Genomic DNA, 20,884 nt, shown 5'->3' on the forward strand with positions numbered 1-20,884 from the left:
GAAGACTCAGGGCAATCAGTCCATTCTTCCAGCTCCTCCAGTCTTAATAAAAATTTACTTTTTCATAATCCTTCCTGAACTCTTTGCCCATTTATAATGCCGCTAAACAGCTCGTCTTTTAGCACTATTATTGCAGACCTGCTTGAATTACATTTAGAGAGCAGTTTGGAGTGGCATGTTCTGGCCATTTTGCTATCTGCTGCACAAACCTCCAAGCAACAGCATAAAAGGATACCGGCTAATGAACAGGAACACGGGAACACTTGAGAGGAGCTTATAAAATTAAGTACCAAAGTTTAAATAAACGGATTACCATAGAATTGATTTGCTACATCAATTTGGTCAGCTTTTGCTGATACACCATTTCTCCCTCCAGAGAGAAGAGCCACCTTTTCAGAACAACTAATTAAATGTTTTGAACGGCGCCAGGCGAGCAGGGCTGCATTGCTCTGCCCCTCCCAGCCGTTCCTCAGCACCACCTGCAATCGCCCCTCTGCGCAGCATGGGGACAAACTGTGCTGGGAGGTGGGTCGGGGTGCTGCAGCCCTGCTGCAGAGCAGGGCCCCGAGCCCATGAGGCTCAGACATGCACTGAACTCGGTGAAGAGGCCGATCCAAACCTTACACACCGTTTTTCCACATTCATGCAAACAGCCGCATGCTTAAAATGCAGTAACGTGCTTCAAGCATGTTCTATTCACCCCTGAAGGAACATCTCAAGAAGTCACACAGAAATCTCAATGCTACTCGCATTTCCGAGCTGACTGGACCAGTGGTTAAACTGAGACGTTTTATCAGCCTGAGAGTTCTACCAATGTTCTGCAGCTCAACTAGAAACCCAGGGTAACACCTCCAGACCCTGCAGAGGGGAAGGTGCAGGACACGTCTGCTCAGGTCAGAAAGCTCTTGTTATTTTGTTACTCTAAAGCCTGTCCCACTGTTTCCTCCCAGAAAGAAGAGACACCAGGCTGGAAAGGCAGAGAGAAACCAGAAATTACAGTTCCAGCACTGGCCTTCTTCGAAACTGAGCAAGGTACTTTGATCTCCTTGCCTCAGTTTCCCTGCCTAATGAAGTAAAGCGCAGACAGTAGAACTTATTTCACCCAATTCACACATCCCTTGGGAAGATGAAATGCTTGTTCTGTGTAAAGTACTTGGGAGATGAAAGGCATCAGGCAAACATTAATCTCGGTCACCACACCTACCAAGCGGATCTCCAGCACACACACGAGGATTTGTTTTTAAAGAGCCCTTTCTGCAATTCAGGAAATACACTTTCCTGGAGTAGTATAGCTAAATTAAAGCTAATCAAGAATTTGCCTGTTACTCAGCTTACATCAGAATTAAAAATGATGCTCCCATTTCAAAAGACAGCCACTGAACGAGTTACATCAAACTAGCTGAAGCCCACTTGCAGCATGACCATGGAGGAAAGAAACTACAGGAGGGTGTCCATAGGCATTCACCTCCAAGCACACACACTGATAAGTCAGATCCTTTTTAATAAGGAAATGCAAAGTTATTCATTTTTCTTCATGTGAGAAGAGAACCAAAGAATCTTTTACACTCCTGTCTGCCTGCATAAACACTCAATTGTGTCTCCTTCCTTTGGAGAAGCCCTAAAAGAGAATATGATTGTCTCTTTGAGCTGGCAGAATCCAAAGCCAGCTTATGAACCCAAATTTCAGGGGAAGAAGATTTGGGAAGGTGGGTCACTACCAGCTCGTCTCCTCAATGCCTGGATGCATGGCCAGGCAGATGTCCCCAGGGCCTGGCCCATGGGAGGCTTACATAGCGCTCTGGGCACTGCTGCTCATTTGTGTGGGATGAGTGCCAGGCTATTAACATCTTTACGCAAGATCTGCAGACCTAGCCCAGCACCCATGGCTGCCCTGTGCAGGAACCAGGTGTGCCAGCTGAAAGCATGGAGAACTTGGGCAGCACGAGCAGCAGCGCAGGCACACCACGACTCCTGGCCTGGGGCTGCACGGCTCAGGCTCAGCGGTGCATGCTGTAGCAGCACACCGAATGGCAGGCAGTGCTTCACTCAGCCAGGTTGCCGAGTGCTCAGCGTGCCCATACAGAGATCCTGTTACTGAGATAAACCAAAGCCACACGGGGCTGTGATCACCGCTGAGTCTGGTTCCTCAGCGCATCTCTGTGCTGCTGCTTGGGGGCCAACCCCTCCAGCACAGCAATACAAAGGTACAAAAGCAAGAGTACAGAAAGAAATAACAGTTGCAAAATTAAGATAATAACAATAACAAATAATAAAATAATTTATATAATGGAGATAAAACAGCACTGAGGGAGCACACAGTGAGCTGGCACACAGGAAACATTCTCTGTTTGAGCAGAAGCACTGGGAGATGCAGGACCTGGCAGACATGCCCATGAGGTACCATCTCTACCTCCATCCCTCCCCTCTCTCCATATCTCACCCTGTCCTGGACACCCGCCCAGCATCTTCCCCAACCCATGGCTTCACCCTCCCTTTGGGCCCAGCTCCTCCCAGCCATTGCTGCTCTCACCCCTACCATGGGTTACCTACCACCCCTACCATGGCCTCCTCGTACCCCACACCTCTCTGCTGCTCGGCCGTCAGCTTCCTGGCTCTCCATCAGCAGCTCTGGCTGCCCCAGCCCAGCCAGCCTGAGCCGCAGCGCTGGTCCTCCTCTGTGCTGGGGCCCAGCAGTATGCATAAACAAACAGCTATGCAGACCCAGAGCTACACTCCAAAAGGAAATGACCACTGGATAATATTGCACAACCTTTCCTAATAATGAATATGTATTTCTTTAAAACGCGTGCCACCTAATCCCCTCGGCATTGCAAACATGCCCCACAGGGGGGTAATTTAAGTTAATCAAGCCCTGTGCTCCTCGCAAAGCCTAACAGTTTGTCTCGCTGTGTTTTGGGGAGCAGATGGCAGAGCCCAGCACGAAGGCCAGAACCTGCTGCCGCTCCTGGTGTGACGACCAGCAGAGGGATATTCTCTGGACAAGCTGAGGGCTGCAAAGGGATGAGCATTTTACATTCTGAACCAACAGACATGCAGCCTTCAATAGAGGTGCTCCAAAAGGACTGGTGGGCAGCCACAGTCGGCCATTTACCGCTTGCTTGCCACTGCTGCCACTCTCAGATATGATAAAATTAAAGCTGCTGGCTTGCATAAGACTTCCAGTAATTAGATCATGCCTTATCTTCACAAGCAACAACATCCAAAATCAGTTCCATGCAGGCAAGTAGCAGAGGGTTTCTTACACCACAGCACTTGACACTGCTGCTGTAGCTCACATTTCTCTGCACGCTGTCCTGACAAGCGACTTCAGGCTGTACACAGCTGGGCACGTGACTGCCAGCAACCCTTCAGAGCGGCTGATTTGGAGTTCAGACTCTCTGTGGACAGTCAAATGCTCAGAATCTGGCTGAATCTTTGGGGGTGGGGTGAAGGGTGAGAAGAGCTGTCAAAGAGGCAAGAAAAACAACAATAGAAAAAACAGAAGATATGTAGAGCCAAAAGGATTTTAAAGCAAGGACAACCAAGACCGCCTAAGTCAAGCTATTCCAGGCACATCAGAATGATAGAGAAGCGGAAGCAGCATACAGTTCAGCCTGCAAAATTCAAAGCTTTTTACAATTCATACCTGACAGAAGACATACGCCTCTCCTTCAAAACACAAAGCACACCCCATGGCACCCAGTTACTGGCAGGGCATGGGGAGCATCCTTACACCCACCGACTGGTCTCATGCCAGGGCTGCCCTCAAGCACTTCTGGTGGTAGCAATTCAGCAGCAGCAGTGTGCAGAAACACTTTGCAGTTATTAACTTGTTTGGTTTTGATTGCTGGATCAGTTCCCCATTCCCAAGGCACTTAGATTTACTTTTTTAGCCTAACACTACAAAGTAATCAAATCACTCCATTACAGCTGACAGACTGGGAGCCCTAAAGGGGAGGGGAGAGAAGCATCAGGAAACGCATCTACATTTTCTCTTACATCTTTCACACTTGCCCTCAACTTCAGATTCTACTCATCTACATCTCTGGAATTCAAGAAGATTGAACTTCAACTGACACAAGAAGTTATTTGAAGATGCACAACTCTCACTCGAAATTAAGGCTGATCTACCTTCTGGGATCAGGGACTAACATTCGCTTCTCATAAAGATGGAAAAGCCTGGACACACTCTCTTTTCTGCTTTAAGTCAAACACAAGCGTTGCTGCAACCAAGAAAACATCCTCCCAGTGCTATGTAAGGTTCAAACCAATCAATCCATAAAGAAGATGAGGAGATGAGATGGAGGATTCAAACACGCCTTTGTGCCCTTCTGTTGAAGGTGCAGAATAGGTAAGAATGGGAAGACAAAGGAGCTGCTCAGAAAGTCAAAATTAGTATGGAAATTTGGGGGGGGAAGGCATTAATTGAGTTGGATTTTGACCACGGCTCTTCATTACAATTTATGTTCAGTTTTACGAATAGAAAAAGAAAATATTAAGTACACACCCTTGATATATAAGGCAAAAGGAAACTTTTGGATTCAGACAAACTCCAGTGTCCTTGTCTAATGCTCCCCAGTGCAAAATTAAAAAGAAATTAGTGCTCGCATAGTCCTGTGTGTTTAAAAATAATGTGAACGATCCACTGCTTAAAGCATGGAAAAGGCCCTCTGTTATTATAACCAAACATATTCCATTTTAGTATACACTCAAACTGATAGGGTAAAGCATAAGAAAGTTCCCCCAAAGGATTTTTTAATAGAGAAAAGCAACAAAACACAACTTAATGGAGCCTGTGATCAAATAATCTTACAGAGTTTGGACTTTACACACCAACAATGTCAGGCATTTCAGTACAGTAGCATCAAAACGAGATATTTACTATTTGGTAGCGAGTAACCCTTTGAAAAGGGAGGAACAAAAATTCCTTTTAAATGAGTCACCAGCTGGCAGTCAGAGATCAAAACCTTTTGCCTGTATTTCTGACTGCAGCGCTGTATATACTTGAGGTTTTCCCAGTCTGTGTGACTTTATTTAAATCGACGGAGTTAATTAAGAAAATAAGTTAGAAGAACAGGAAAAGTCAAGTCCTTCAAAGTGTCCGACAACCAGCACAACCTACCAGTTACTGAAACACCGGATGAATTCAGAAATTATTTCCATATATAAACTTGGAATTGTGAAGATCCCAGTAAGATTTAAAGTAACTCTTCAAAGCAAACTGAAATTACACTCGGTATCCATTCTGATAACCACATCAAATGCACGCTGTGTAATTGTTCTCAAGCTAATGCAGCTGCGTGGGGAAAAAGCTTCTAGCGTGTGAGTGGAACTGCGTATGATGGATGTCTTCATAAAAGATTCATTTGTTTACCTTTGCTTAAAACTTAACCTATGAAGATCTGGCACAGAAAATGAAACATTAAGAAACCTCCCTGAGAGTAGATGCCATTTTTGTCTCTTTTTTTTGTTGCCTTTTCTTTTCCAAATTGTGAAGCTTCAGCAAGAAGAAAGATACTCTGACATGACTTCAGGAAAAAAAAATCCACTTCCTCAGCCAAAACAAAGAAATAAAACTATCATTCATACCGAGGAGGGACTCAGGGTAAGATACACTTCCTTTATTTTCAGTGTAATTTCCAGCTATGTGAAAAGTCCCTAGAGACCCTGGCTAGCTACAAGTATTCATGCTTTGCTAAATATTTAGTGAGTTAAACCTTCACACTGAGCATCCTTAAGGTAAAGCACCACTATTCACATTTTAAAAAGGACATGTCAGAACGTGGGAGCTGTTTACTCCAAAAATTGCCTCCACCTCTGGAGACCAGCGGGGCTGTAGACATTCAACCTCTTTGAAAAAAATTAAAAAAATAAATAAAATCTAACAGTTCTGAAATTGCAGAGGCTTTACTGAGGCTTGGCTTTTACCTTAGGAAATCTCCAGATTGTTATTTCAAGACTCATATCCACCAGCAGTGAGAGCAGCAACCTGCAACCCATCCCACACTGCTACCCAACCGCCCTCCACTCTGCACTGCCACTTCACCAACCCACCGAGGCCCTCACACCCACCGATCTCCACTTCTGTTCAGTTTATTTGTAGATGAGAAGTTGCTAGAGTAAATAATCACAGCAACTGGTTATTGTTTGGGAATTTGGAGAACTGAAGGAAGAAATCAGAGCAATAATGCAGCAGAGAGAATCAATCGTCCATCTATTCCATTAGTCTTGGCAATCCCGTGTCACTGCTGTTGCGAGCCTGGATGCCACATCAATCCTCCTTTTGAGAAAGGGACCACAAGCTTTGACTCTACAACTGTGTCCTACCTGACCTTGGGGAATCTTTGGGGAAAATTTCCCATCAAATGCACTAAAAGCTTTTACAGGAGGAGAATTACCACGCTGGGCTGTGTTTCATAAAATACATGACACAGAAATATACCACCCGTCTTCTGTTTTCACTAGAAATAAGTTGCCAGTGTAATCAACAACTCCACACATCCAACGCTGTGTGAAAAATTGCATTTTTGAAGCCGTGTCAACAAGTCTGCTCAGAGGTGATGGACATGGGGCAGAACAGTGGCAGCTCTTTTAAGGAAGTGTTCTTGAAATGCAGATAGGCTGCGTTTCCCAATCCAAACCTCCCCGATCCAAATGAAAATGACACTTACTTGTAAATATTACAGAACACAGAACTCAAAAAGATGAAGTTCTTTATATGCATCACAACAAATCCAGACTCCTTCCCTTCCTTCCAGACCAGACACTACTCTTGATGCAACATGCAATACTGCCTTTCTGATATCAGTATGAGCAGACAGAAGAGGACATATGGCCTTTTGTACTGCTCCCAACATGCCGCATGTTACAGGAAAAAAAAAAAAACAAAGAAAAAAAATCAGGCTGGAAGAAACCCAGACCATCTTAAATATTTGTTTGTTGCAATTTGGAAGATGTTTTTGGAAAAAACAACCAACTATTCCTGAACACCTAACCCGAACCCAGAGCGGTTGCTGGGACGGAGACAAACCATGCCTTTTAGGGGGAAATCTCTTTCTGATGCCATCCTTTTGGGTACTTCTCTGTAACTAAGTATCATTTCTATTACTGTGGCTAAGACTAACAAGTTAACAGCCCTATTTACACTAGTACCGTTGTATCATTAGAAACAACAAGATTATGTACTTTAATTCTAATGCCAGCATAATTATTTTAACACCAAGTGTGTTAGATGTGACTCTATACCCCCTAAATTAATTTCAGAGTAGTGGCTAAATAAAATGACATAGTTCTTTGTGCTTTTGTTATAACATGCTCGTGTGCAGCAAACTGTGAAAAAAATGTAGTAATTAGAGGTTAAATTAATCCCTGACAGGCAGCTTAGCAGAGCTGGGCTCTCTGCAGAGGACAGAAAGCTTGCCAGTCTTCCCCAGTTCTGCACAAAGCACAGACGAGAGATGGTGAGTGCACCCTGAGCACAAGGGGAATGCTGGCATTCGGAGCAAGCCTTCGAGCAGCCAATGCCAACACACACATCTCATGATGGGCGCGATGCAGGCTCTGAGCAGCCAGGGCTGCACACTGCCTGATCAGGATCAACCACTTGACATTAAAGACAGGCTTTGGCACAGCAGAACAGGCTCCTAACTGCTGGATAATCCACCTCTGGATGTTAACAAAGTGAACATGGCATTATATTGCACAACACAACTAGAAAGTTACCTTGCTTCTTCTGATTTTGACGCAGGCAATGGATTTCATTGCCCACAAGAGAACGTGCGCTGTGTTATTCTGAAAACAGTAACCAGGTACATCCTGGGTAGCTGTAAGCCCCAAACCTACATGATGCTTAATTCTAGAGAAAAAAAGAACTGCCACGGAATTGCACAAGCAAAACTATGCAAGACAAAGAGTCAGCCCACTCCCTTTGATGAAACTCTTTAAGCATTTCTGTTTGAGTGTGTTGACAGAAGTAAACATTTTTCCTGCCTCTTTGGCCACAGCAGGATAGGAGCAGCCAGCATCCAAGCCCACATGAGAGCAGCCTGCTCTCAGGGGAGAGAACTGAGAAGTCCTGCTGTGGGAATGGGGCACCCATGGAGCCTGTCCTATGGACACGCATTGCACCTCTGCTAGGGGACGGTGCGAAAGCTGGCGTCCTGCTGGCTGCCTTGGGGTGAAACAATAACCTAGTTAACACCCTCCCCTACAGAGGTAATCCATACCATGGCTGTGACAGGCTGAGCCCCAGCTGCCCCTGCCTGAGCTGGGAAGTTGGGCAGGCACCACGACCACAGCAGTAGAAAACTCTGCTGAAAAAAGAAAAAAACAAACACCAAAAGAGAATGAAGGAAACACTTAAAAAAGCAAAACATGGGGCTGACTGAGATTGCACATCAGTGTGGGAGTGCATTAACAACACTGGTATTTCTGTACTACCCAGATCATCAGTTATTAACAAATTAGGACATGCCTGATGGGGTGCTTATGTAACACCTCTTTATCAATAACACTGCCAAGTCCCTTTCGGAGGAAAGCGAAGCGAATTTCAACAAGTCACGAAGTGACGCCTGCCCTTGGACAGGGCACACTGATGAATTCTGGTTTCTGCCAACCTGCAAGGAGCAATTCCAGCCAGCCCGGCACCCTGCTGGGGCGGCAGTCTCGAACCAGGTCAGCGTGCATCGATGCCTTATGGCACCACGGCAGCAGCACTGGAAGGAACGGCCCAAACCCTGCATCCCTCGCCTGGGCACTCCACCAGCCCCGAGGGCAGGCCCTGGCATTGCATGCCACCTGCCAGCTGCTGCCTGGGCCAGGGAGGGGAGGAGCATGCAGCTCCCTCCCCCACTTTACCCTTTGGGCACTCACAGGAGGGAAGAATCCACTATAAATGCAGCCTACGATGGCACCTTCCCTCATCCTGCTCCATTTCTTTCTCATTTCCTTCAGTGGCCAAGACCGAGCGGGATGGGGGGCACAAAGCAACCCCACTTCCCTATTCAAAGTCCTTAAAGCCAGGTTCAAATCTCAGTGTCACCCAATGGTAAGTTCCACTGCACTGTGCTGGGCCCTGGCAGGAGAAGCAGCACGGTCCCCTGCACCTCCTGATGAGCACATGCTGGAGCATCCGAGCTGCACACCAAGCCAAGTTCCACCAGCAGCTTCTGGGACTCGGCATGTAAACGTGCACAAAATGAGCGTTTGCCTCTTGAAGGCAAGTAACCACTTAGCAACACATTTTCTTCCATTTAAAACAAGAAAATTATTATCAGCGAGGAGGCTTCCCAAGAGGAATTAAGACTCTTCATAGCACATTTGCATTTGCTACTTATCCCCTTTCTGATTGCATCACTCCATGTAGCACAACTGGTGCCTGGGAGGTGATGGAGTCACCGGGCTTACGTTGTCACTGAGATGCATTTTCATTTTGAATAGAGTTAGCAGCCCAGGCCATTGCAAACAGCAAGGAAAGATAGCAGAAGAGAAGGATATAAAGTAAAATCTTTAACTGACGAAGATGTCGATTCTGTGCAAAGTGCTGGCAATAATAATAAAGATTGCAGGAAGGAGGCTGTGATGGCAGCACAGAGAGCTATGCAAAGTTTCCCTTTGAGCTGCTGGCAGCCCTGAAATGGGTCATGGAAAGTCAAAACCATGTTATTGATTTCTGCCTGTTCTGCAGGTGTGCTCATCTTAATAAAAATGCTTTTGCTATTTTCACTTAAAACAAAACAACATTCCAGTATCTTCCAATGTCCCGTACAATCAGAAGCAACGCTAATGATGGCACTACTAAATGCCTAAACAGTTTCTGTACATATTTTTAAGCAATTCCATTTTACGGGTGAAAGGAAAGAAAACTTGTTGTGAGTACACAAGCATTGCACACATTTGGCATTTCAGAACCAGGTTCTAAAGTTCCCCTTCAACATTACCAGCAAGGGTGGAAGTTCCGCACAACTGCAGCACCAACATCTGAAAAAATTAGAGCAGGCCCAGCTCTGCTTTGAGCTGTATAAAAGAACAGTTGAAAAACTTACAGTTGAGTGGTGCTACCTAGGTTACCCATCAATGGCATTGGAACTGGTATATTATTAAGAGAGGTGTATGATGGGAATTGGTTTATTGTGCTGATCCATAGTAACCAACTCCCGTTCGTCCATCATTTATCTCTCTCACCAGCGACATATGGGTTTGTCTATTCACACTCTCAGCATTCTCTCTGCTCCAACAAACAGTCAGCCTTTTCTGCTGGGATAAGGAGATTTTTTAGTTACATCCATTATGTGCGTATCAACATTTATGGCAGGAAGATAATTGCCAAAGAGCTCAGGGGGATAAAAGCTCCCTCTTCATAACACAAACTCCCTTAAAAAGAAATCAATATTGATATAAACCAGTGCAACGTGAAGCCTTGGTGTGTCTTCTGCTTTCTTCAGTTTGAAATACTTTTTTTTTTTTATTTTTTTTTTAATACCAAGTCAAACAGGAGTGTCATGTAGAAAGCTTTAACAATGACTTAACTGGTGATCTTCCCATACAGGAAAAAAATAGCAGCGTACACTATTAACTGTTCCTTAAAGAAGTGAATGGCAAATGTGTCAGATACAGAGAGGGCTCCTTGGAGAGGCACTGGCAGCATTTAAACTGATTTAACTATCTTTATTTGGAGACCACATCAATTACCACTGAATTGTAACTTATAATCACCTTCTCCTGAACGCTGAAAAATGCTGACAACGCAGAAACAGCAGGCACAAGGGAACAGTGAAACCTGGGGATCCTGCCTTCCCTCCGCGTTAGAGGCTCTGACAACCCCCTGTTTGGGCGAGTCCATTTGTTAAGGCTTTTGCAAGATTTACTTCACCTTCCCATGGCCACAAGCTCATAAAAGTTATTTCAGGGCTACTTCCATGGAATCAGCAAGCAACAGAGCACATTTATCGATTAAATGACTAGGAAGCAGCGAGCTGCACAGCACATCATACAGGGGATGGCCGGGACTCCTCTCAACACCATCCCCGGCCTTGGGTTGCCTCCTGCCCTCCTCCCAGCACAGCGGTGCTGACAGGTACCTGGGTGGGGAGCACTCGCAGTCAATCTCACATGCATTCAGAAGGCATCTGGCACAACTGCTCCCTAAACCCATTTAAAACCTCTGCGAGCTACCATGTTATAAAGGTAGAAATGAGATCGGAGCAAAAATTAAAACTCAGTTCAGCGGCACACCGTATTCATAAAACACTTCCACCTGTGGAGCGGGAGGCCATACAAGAGAGTCAATATATACAACTGCCTCCTGTAACTACTAATCTCCCCCCAAATCCTTTAACAATTATGTTTGCTTTAAAAAAATCTAGGAGTCTTTGCAGGTTCAAACCACGCAGTTACAAGGGACTACAAGTGAAGCCCTGTCAATATTTGCTTTTCCGATTGCAAAGTTTTAGTTAAAAGGATTAAAAACAGAGACGGAAAACCTCGAGTTAAAAAAAAAAAAAAAAAGAAAGAAAAAAAAAAAAAGAAAAAAGAGACAAACTCTGAAAATAAGATGCTAAGTTCCATTGGGGCTGCTCAGTTCTAAGCATTAAGCAGCTTTTCACACACTGGAGAGGAGCAACGGAGCGCCTGTTACCTGCCTTGCAATGCACACTATTTGTTTTCTATCCCTGAGCAACAGACTATTTCCTGGTTCAGTTTAAAAACTCAGTGACGTTCCAATTTCAGCCCACACATGTGTGTCACTGTCAACGTCAGTGGCAGGAAAACATTAGAAGTCACCCCTTGCTAATGCTTTCCTAACATGGAATTTCCTTGTATCGCGCTCCCTCAGCCCACCTCCTCCCTCTAAGCTGAGAGCATCTTTCCCAAATTGCTTTTTTTGTTTTTCCCCCCTCCTCTCCAAGCATATGGCAGCGAGAGAGAACTGAAAATGGTCAGTGCCAGGAGCAGATCGTTGCTTTTTTAGGTGCAACTTCTCGCGCTGCTCCCGCTCTCCGGCAGCACCCGGTAACGCGGCTGGGGGGGCCGAGAGGGTTGGGGGCAGCTTACGGCAGGGGCGGGGGCGGCAGGTTTAAGGCCGCCCCGGCTGCCCCCCACCGCAGGCACCATATGGCGTAGCCTCACGTCGGCGGCTTTATTTCTCCGTCAGCTCGCCCTGCGGGGGGGGGGGGGGGGAGGGAGCTCTAGGAGAGGCGGGCCCCGGCCGTTCGGCATTACGAGGATTACAGGGCCGAGAGGGGGAACGCTCGCGTTACATAACGGGGGTGCTACGCCCCAGCGGCCGGGAGCTGCGGGGAGGACGGGCTGTTCAGTGCCGCTCGTGGGTCGGAACGGAGCTGCGCGACGCGAGGAGGGGAGGGGAAGGGAGGGCGGGCGGAGGTTACCCCCCTCCCCCCGCCTCGGGACCGCCTCGTGGCGCTCCGCCCGGGGCTCCGCCGCCTTCCGACGGGGCGCGGTGCGGCCATCACGCGGCCGCCGGGGCAGCACCGATCGGCGGCTCCGCGGCGCCCCTGCCGCCGCTCCCTGCCCACGGCGGGGCTCCGCCGCCGGCCCCCGGGAAACAAAAGCTGCCTCGGCGCGCTTTGTTTCGGGCTGGAGGCGGAGAAGCCCGGAAGGAAAGCTAAGCGCTGCCCTTCGCCGAGCGACCGCTCCGCGCGGGGCCCCGGCGTGTCACCCCGTGACAGCCGCCGCCGGCCGCGGCCGAACAAAGCCGCCGAGCCGAGGCCCGAGTCGCACGGCGGCGGAACGTCAGCCGGCTCCGTGCCGGCGGGCGGAGGACAGCCGCGGCCGCACGGGGCCGCCGGACCCGGCCGGGGATCGCCTCGGGTACCCTGCGGGCGCTCCCGGTCGTGCTTTCTATCTCGGGATGAGAACCCGCGGCAGCCGGAGGCACAGGGCAGCAGCACGCGGTTGGGTCCCGGGGAAAGCCGCACGCGCCGCGTCCCGCACCTGGCGCTGTCCCCGCAGCCGCGCCGGCGCCCAGCCTGTGGTGCGCTCCGTTCGGGGCAGCCCGGAGGCTGCTGCCGGGCTCTGCTGCGCTTTTTGTTCCGAATCCTGCCGATATAACGCGCGCTGCAGGCTCCCAAAAGAACCGGGAACGCCGCTAACGCAAATACTGGGAGTTTTTTTTTATTAAAAAAAAAAAAAAACGCAGCTCAGCACCAGGCGCTTTACCCTTCGTGTGACACCTTCCCGGAGGAGTCTCCGTTCTGTGACGGCTTTACCGTCCTCTGCCCGCTCTGAGTTTAAATTAGAATCCCCCGGCCGCCCGTGCAGGCGAGCCGCCGGCGCTCATGCAGCGCAGCCGGGAGCTGCGATTCGGGCAGTGCCCGGCGCCGCCTGGCCCCGTCCCGTGCACCGACCCGCGAGCAGTGACACGGACCCCCGGTCCCCTACAGACACAGGGGAGACACGGCCCTGGCCCTGGGCCCGGCAGCTCCCTCGGAGCGCGGCGGAATCCTCGGCCAAGTTCTCGGGCTCCGCTCCGCCGCCGGCAACTGCCCCGAAGCGCCCTCGAAAACTTTCCCTGCCCGCCCGGCTCGGCCCGCGGGGTGCCCAGCTCCTTCGGCGCAACTCCGACTTCCTCGGCCGTATCGATTTCAAACGGTGCTTACCGGAATATGCGGCTCCATACGTGGTGCTTCTACCCGCTGGGAAACCAGCAGCATCTTGGAGTGGGGATCAACCAGCTTTTAGATCCACTTTGGCTGTATTTAGCAAAGCCCGGCACCGCGGAGGACTCGGAGACTGTTTTCTCCTTTTAGGTTCCAGACAAGTTCATCCTGGCGTTGCAGTTTGCTAATGATTCACTGTCTGTCTCAATCTGCTCGCTACATTTCCATCAACCCACAGCTTCCTCACTTAGAAGGTGGAGTTTGTGGGGTTTAAGTTACTGATAGGCATATCTAAGTGCTGTGTCACTCAAAGAGGAGGAGACACACACACACTCACACACACTCTCACACACACACCGCTCGGGGCTTAAAGGGGAAGCAGCACTTTCCTCTCTTCAGAAGCTGGAAACCTCAAAGATCCAAGGAAATTTCTTTTTCATGTACATAAAGGCAAAAATTCAGCAGTCCGTGGACAGCATTGTAAGATGCAAAATGCTGCTGAGCAACTTTAGAGCCTACTTTGCAAGGCGTCAATTTCACGTAATGCAAAAGTAGGCTAGCTCCAGAAAACAGTGTCCATGGATTGAATTCTTTCCCTGCACTCCCCTTTACTCCCCCCCCCCCCCCCCCCCCCAAATCTGAGTGTACGAATCACTGAAAAGATGCCACAGGCACAAAGAGCAGAAGTGTCATCTCCTGTTTTCATGCCATGACTGTACAATATTCTGCACTCTGAACAGTCATAAAAGGGTTAAACTCACCTCACACAGGTGAACCCAGGTTAGCAAGAAGGAAGCAGCACAGTTGTTTCATTTCCCTGCTTTGTGCTATGCTCATATTTCTGAAGACAGGTACAAATCCAAACACAGAGCTGCCACTCTCCTCCTGCCTGCAAGCACACTGGTTAGCAGTGCAGCCTCGGACTGTTCATTCTGACAGACCACCAGCTGCAAGCTGAGAGCCCACCCTCACCACTCGAGCAAACTGCAGGCAGTCAGGAGGGCAGTTGAGTCAGTGAATAAGTGGAATAATTTCAGTACCTTCCTAAATCTGTCCCTCCTGTCCCACTGTCCTGGAAGTGCTGGAAGCCCTGTCCGGTACACTGACAGCAGGTGAGACGTGGGAGATGTTGCACCCCTGCCAATGAAGTGGCTGATTTGTACCAGCCATAAAACAGAGCTCATAGAAAATCATAGTCTACAAAGTTGAGAACTTATTTTAATAAAACCCACTATGCCCAAATGCATACCACTGGAGCCAGGATCTGGCCTCACTTTTCTGAAAGATTTCCATCCAGCAGTGATCTTCAGCTTACACTTGGCTTGTAGACCAAGCTCATCTTTTCATGTTTTACAACAACCCTGAGCTAACAAATATCAGCAATATCAGCTCATCAACAGGGATGCATCTGCTTGCACCTTTCTCACGCCTCTAGCTCGTGTGTAAAGTTGTGGATGCCAGGATTCCTGTGTTTGCTGGCAGGGTAGGCTGTGCTCATCAAGCACACTGTGTGCAGAGGACAAATGTGTGGCAGATCCCTGCCATGCTTCCACGCAGGACCTGCAGCACACACTCATCATCTGTCTGGAAGCTTTGGAAAACCACGTCACTCATGACTCTCCCCAGTCACCTGAAATTCCTGACAAACAGCAGAAGTCATAAGGACTGTAATTTGCATGGTTTGCCATGTAAAGTTCGGCCAAAGGGCTTCCCCAGAAGCAAGCAACATGAGTGGGGTTACTCAGCTGTATGAACCTGGCCTGTACCTGCTTGTGCATCATGTTGCTGTCTTAAGTCAGTTGTCTAGGGGATCTGCTTGTCAGATGGTGGCTTGTGTCCTCCCTGGGAAGGTGGGAGATGATTTGAGACCCTGAACACTTGGGTGAGAATGGAATTGACAAGAGGCCTTTCCTCAGCCTGCAGCTTTAATATTCACAGAAAAACATCATTTGCTTTGCTCATTTCATACAAGTGGGGTCATTTATTTCCCAGTTGAGACGTCTCGCCAGAGCCTGAGAGCTGCAAAGTGCACCTGAAGACTAACCCTGATGGGAGGAGTGCGCTGAACGGTCTTTTCTGAAACATACAAATAGGAGTAATCCTTGTCCAGTGCTCCACTGCTTTGGGAAAACTGGTCTTTTAACCTACTTAAGGAGAAGCGTTACTGCGAGGTGCTAAATAACTGCCTGTGCCAATGCTTGCTCTGTGAGAGGCCCCAAGACAGTTGGGATGGGCTGAGACGAGGCCAAGGTGAAGGGAGAGGTTTGCATCCTGCAGGGCATTGCGAGCTAAGCATAGGCCCAAAGCTGAGCCCCTGGGTGACCGTGCTGTGGGACTCCTCCATGCACTCCTGGAATCAGTACAGATGGGGAATTAGGTGGGCAAAGGCTGCCCACTGCATGTCTTGTACACCAAAGGGAGCAGCAACTGAGCAGAGCAAGGGCTGGTCACAGATTCACTCAAGGATTCACGAATTTCTTGGTGATCCAAAAGCAGATGGGTGGAAATCGTGTAATGCATGCTACTTGCATGTTTTTGACCAGAAATCGAGTAAAATCAGTGGCTTGTCTGAAAAACACTTTTGAGTGCATGTTTACTGGGAGCTAAAACTCAAAGCAAAGCTCCTGGGTCTCCTGGGGGTGAAATTGCATGGACTGCAAGATAAATACACAGCTCTTCACCAGCTGAGACAAGAGGTTGTCGTAATTCTGCCCAAAATACGAAGACTTAGCATGTGAAAATGAGAGGTAAAATTCAAGGGAGAGAGCTGGGGTGGTGCTGTGTGGAGTCAGGAGTTGGCTCGGTGATCCTGCGGACCTCCCCCAGCTCAAAAGATTACAAGATTCTATGATTCTATGTACAAATTAGATTTGCTCCATTCCAGAGTAGAGATAATTATTAGGCCGAACATACAGGATGATAAGGAAGAACGTAAAAAAAAAAAAAAAAAGACAAAAATATTCCTCTGGTAGAAAATTGCAGAAAAAAATACACAGCACCAACTGTGTTTGTCTTTAAGGAATGAAGAATACAAGTGTGGCACGATCACAAGTCAGCATAACACCAACAAGAACACAAGAACTCCCATCCTATATCAGATGAAAGGTACAACTTCAGAGTAATTTTCTTCTGGATATAATTTTCAAAAGGCACTTAATGATACTGCTAAGCAAGGCTGTGGATGCCCCCTCCCTGGAAGCATTCAAGGCTGGGCTGGATGGGGCTGTGAGCAGCCTGCTTTACTGGGAGGTGTCACTGCCTATAGCAGGGGTTGGGACTAGGTGATGTTAAAGCTCTCTTCCAGCCCAAATCATTCTGTGATTCTATGATTCTATGAAGCTGCAGAGATTTTTACCACAGATGAGTGTTTCAGAACAAAAAGGATTCTAATATTTTTTTAAGAAACATTGCCTTTAGAAAAACAAAAAAGCTTCAAGGAAAAAACTTTCATTTGTGTGCAGTTGACTACAGTTTCAATGTGGCCTTCCAGCAATTTGGACACAAAAGAAGAATGCAGATGATGAAGGCAACTTTGGCTTTGGTAGATCATTATTTACATGAGTGCCCATGGAAGAACATAATGGGTGAAATCACCAAAGTATGGACTGACATGCTAACATGTCATTGAACTAGTTTAGGAAGTTATATAAATCGAGTGCTGAATTTGTCTCCTGCTTGGAAAATAGAGCTCTCTGTGCTTAGCAGTTAGGAGTTGAGAACACCATTGGTAATTTCTCTGTGCTTCTGTAAAATGTTACATAGCATCAAAGTACCAGCTGCTACTGAAGTACAGGTTAAAGCCATGCTGTTAATGTATGCTGCTTGCCAAATGCTTGTTCCAAATTGATCCACTTTGAACTTATATTTTAAATACAGAAATCAATTATTTGCATAGCTCAAAAATACACTTAAACTCATGCTTAACATTGTTTATGACTCTTGGAAATGGAAGGGATTACTTGGGTGCTGAGGTAAGCACACAGATACATCTGCACATTGGCACTGGTGTGACTTGCACTTGCTTTCATGAGGCAAAATCCTACAGCCATACTGACAACCCAAACTTGAGATCGCTACCTGAGATCTTTTTGGGTAAACATAGGTCTGCTGATGTCATTCAGGCCTTTCGTTTTCACTGCAGTGAACTCTGGCCTGCAGGTTTAGCTCTGCAGAGTTCTGACTCCCTGCATCTCTGCTTACTGCCGGGCCGTACAAAGTCACAAAGCATTTGGAGTGCAGATCACCACCAGAACAGAGGCTAGGAAGCAGTGGTAGGAAAATATCAAATACCCTGCGTGCCTTCTTCAAGGTCGAAATATTCTTTGTACAGGACTCACCATCACCTCATTTCTAATTCTCTCTCAGCTAATAAGATTCTTCTGTTAAAAAGCATAGAGGCTGATAGAAGTGGCAATAATACAACAGCAACAATAGATTGAAAACTTTTGCTAACTGATGGCATTTCCCGGGCTCTGGCCTGTGCACACATCCCACAATGCCTGGCAGGGGCTGCTGGTTCTGCCCTGCTGAGCAAACGTGGGCAGGTGGCATTTGGCAGGTTTCTGTGGCAGCAATGGGCCTATGCAGTGGGGCTCCTCTGTTTGATTCCTGTACCCTCCTGAAAGTAAGGTATCACCAAAAGGATGCAATAATGTAAAAAGGGTGTAGCAGTAATTCTAGATTCACCACTGCCTAACTGCTAGATCACACAGCTCCTACACATGTTGTGCAGTGATCAGGGACATACGGATCACACTCAGCTCTTAATGAAGTGAACAGAAGAGGAGATTCTGGTCCACACCTGATGCAGTAGGCTTCAATTGATTTAAATATCTACATCTGCAAAAATTGTTCTACATTCGTTGTTTTTCGAAGGCAGGATCACATAATTTTCCTTCCCTCAGGAAATAAATATTCACCTTTCTTCCTTAATTTTCCATTTCATTCCCAGAAAGCTCCTCTCTTCACTGGAGCTGGTGCTACATTTTAAAGTAGTCTCTGTTTCATGACTGTCAGCTATTCTTTCCATGCCAGACACATGGCAAAGTTAGATATTCTTCAACTCAAAACAATCTGCATGAATATTCATAAGCTACCTGATGGCAGAATTGGCCCTGAGATTTAAAACCATAAAACCCACAGAAGCAAATGTTGCCCCTTTCCCTTTGTCAGAGATCCCTTGGATCAAGCACAGGAATTATACTTTTATACTGTTGCCAAGAAAATGCAAAACCAATGCATGTAACATCCCATGTTCTGTTTATTAAAGAAGAGTGCCTGTAATGACACAGATACTCAGCCAGACTAGGATGTTGCCAATGTCAGTTTGTGATTTACTAGAAATTATTGATTTCAAATCTTGGTTTCCCGGGGCTACCGAGCACATCCTGTCATATGAATATGCATCCATTTGCTGGGCTGCAGCCTTGTGTAAGAAGTGTGTTGTCTTAACTGGTGTCAGGTTTCTTGAGCCAAAAAAATAAAGCTCTCCTCCCCTTCGGTGCAGGAACGCAGATCAGCTTTTAAGTTAGGGCTCTATGCCCAACACAATCTCAGCACGACTTGCACAGCTCTGGCACCTATCCAGAATTTTACATTTTGTTTTGAAAATGCATAAGAAAGCATTGTCCTGAGAAATTGCATTCCCCCTAAAGAAACAGGCTCACGAGATTTAAATTATGAGGTAGTTCCAGCCTCAGACTTCTGAGACTTCTCCTGTACACAAAGAAGCAGGTTGGACCTTAACTCTGTTGAGGTGCAGATCCATCCAGGGCAAGTGACACAACACACAAGTGCGAAGGGCTGGCAGGGACAGTAACGCACCCTCCATTACAGACAAGAGTGGCAGCCGAATTGCCAGCACTTGGAAGGTCCGTGCTCTTCTCCTTCTGCACTGGGAGTCTGGGCACAAGTGCCCTCTCAGCTGAGGCCTGCTGTCCCCCACCCATCCGTCACCCCTGGCTGCACCTGCACGGCGTTCCCCCTTTTTCTGTTTGGCCCTACCGCTCAGCCTTTCTCCCAGCCCTTCAGTTGTGCCCAATGTCTAAACCCAGCTCCCATCCCCAAGGAAGCTCTCTGGGTTGGGGATGGCTCTGCCTACCCTGCTGCCGTCCCGCGCTCCCTGCCCGCAACGGGAGAGCCCTCATGTGATGGCTGTCATTGGCTGCTTCTGGAAGTTCAAGTGGCATTTGTGGGATTTGGTGAAAGACGCTGACACTTGTGCTGTGTGCTGCCTGTGGTATAAGCCCATCTCAGCGTTGACAACATGTTTTTGTTTGTATGCTTTTCTCCAAAACAGAAATCTTTTCTTTACCATCAATTTTCCCTTGGTGCACCGCACGTCATAATGAGTTATCTATTTACTAAAATACAGAACCTTCAGGGCTGACAGCAGTGGAAGAAACAACAGAATCTATAGGATAGCATTTTTGCACAGGACACAAGAATTAAGATGGGAACAGTGGGAAGGGGAGCAGCCCACGCACACAGTGCTAAACCTCTGCAGGTCAGGACAGCAAGAGGTACGGCTCTGAGCCAGTGGCAGCTGCCAGCAGGCTTACCTTCACATTCCTTCTGGGCAGACTAGCTCTTCCTAAAGTATTTGAAGATGGTTTGTTTTCCAGAATTACAAAGAGATCATCTTGCTCCTGCAGGAAAAGGAAAGAAGAGAGTGAGAGAGGATAGGAAGCACCACGGCTTCCCATGGCACGTGAATGCTGAGAGCAGAGGGACAGGGAATCAGTGCAGGGGGCTGACAGCAGCAATGCACATTCGCTGCTGCAGGGAAGGGGCTACTGGCTATTGGAAGTTACTTCTGCCACAGCTATTTGAACAAAACGTTTGGCAATTCAATTAATTCAAGCGTGTCCTCTCTTTTCATGGGAAAAAATGTGGGAAAAATCCAGGCAGAGAATGAATGGCATCTAGTTTAATAAGGAACTGCACAAGAAGAGAAAAATTATGGTTTTCTAAAACGTATTACATTCTGTGGTAGCACCATATGCTATTTTCTTGATCCTGGTAATCCTGATGTATTTTTATCTTGGCTAGTACCAAAGAGGGAGCTAGATGAGGCCAAGTTCTTCCCACATATCTGTGTTGAAGGCAGTTTACCTTCGCTCTGTGAATCTGAACCAACAGATATGCAACTGCTTCAGATCACTCTCTTATTTTCTGTCTGTATCCAACATTGGCATTTAGATGTATTTCTCCATATCCCGAATTTTTGGCAAAGCCTTTTTTTTTTCTGGAAATTCGGGATTTGAAAT

General features: G+C 47.4%; 1 protein-coding gene across 1 annotated transcript in view; it reads right to left on the reverse strand.

Moving 5' to 3' along the window:
• Positions 1–14,080, reverse strand: part of MAMLD1 (mastermind like domain containing 1) — a 75,966-nt gene extending 61,886 nt beyond the window's left edge. The window contains exon 1 of the mRNA XM_048959913.1: positions 13,617–14,080. Within this exon, the coding sequence (XP_048815870.1) occupies positions 13,617–13,670 (54 nt within the window). The 5' untranslated portion in view covers positions 13,671–14,080. The remainder of the gene's footprint in view (positions 1–13,616) is intronic.
• Between the last annotated feature and the right edge of the window lie 6,804 nt (positions 14,081–20,884).

Source organism: Lagopus muta, chromosome 13, assembly GCF_023343835.1.
Source record: "Lagopus muta isolate bLagMut1 chromosome 13, bLagMut1 primary, whole genome shotgun sequence".
In the NCBI taxonomy this organism is placed as follows: domain Eukaryota; kingdom Metazoa; phylum Chordata; class Aves; order Galliformes; family Phasianidae; genus Lagopus; species Lagopus muta.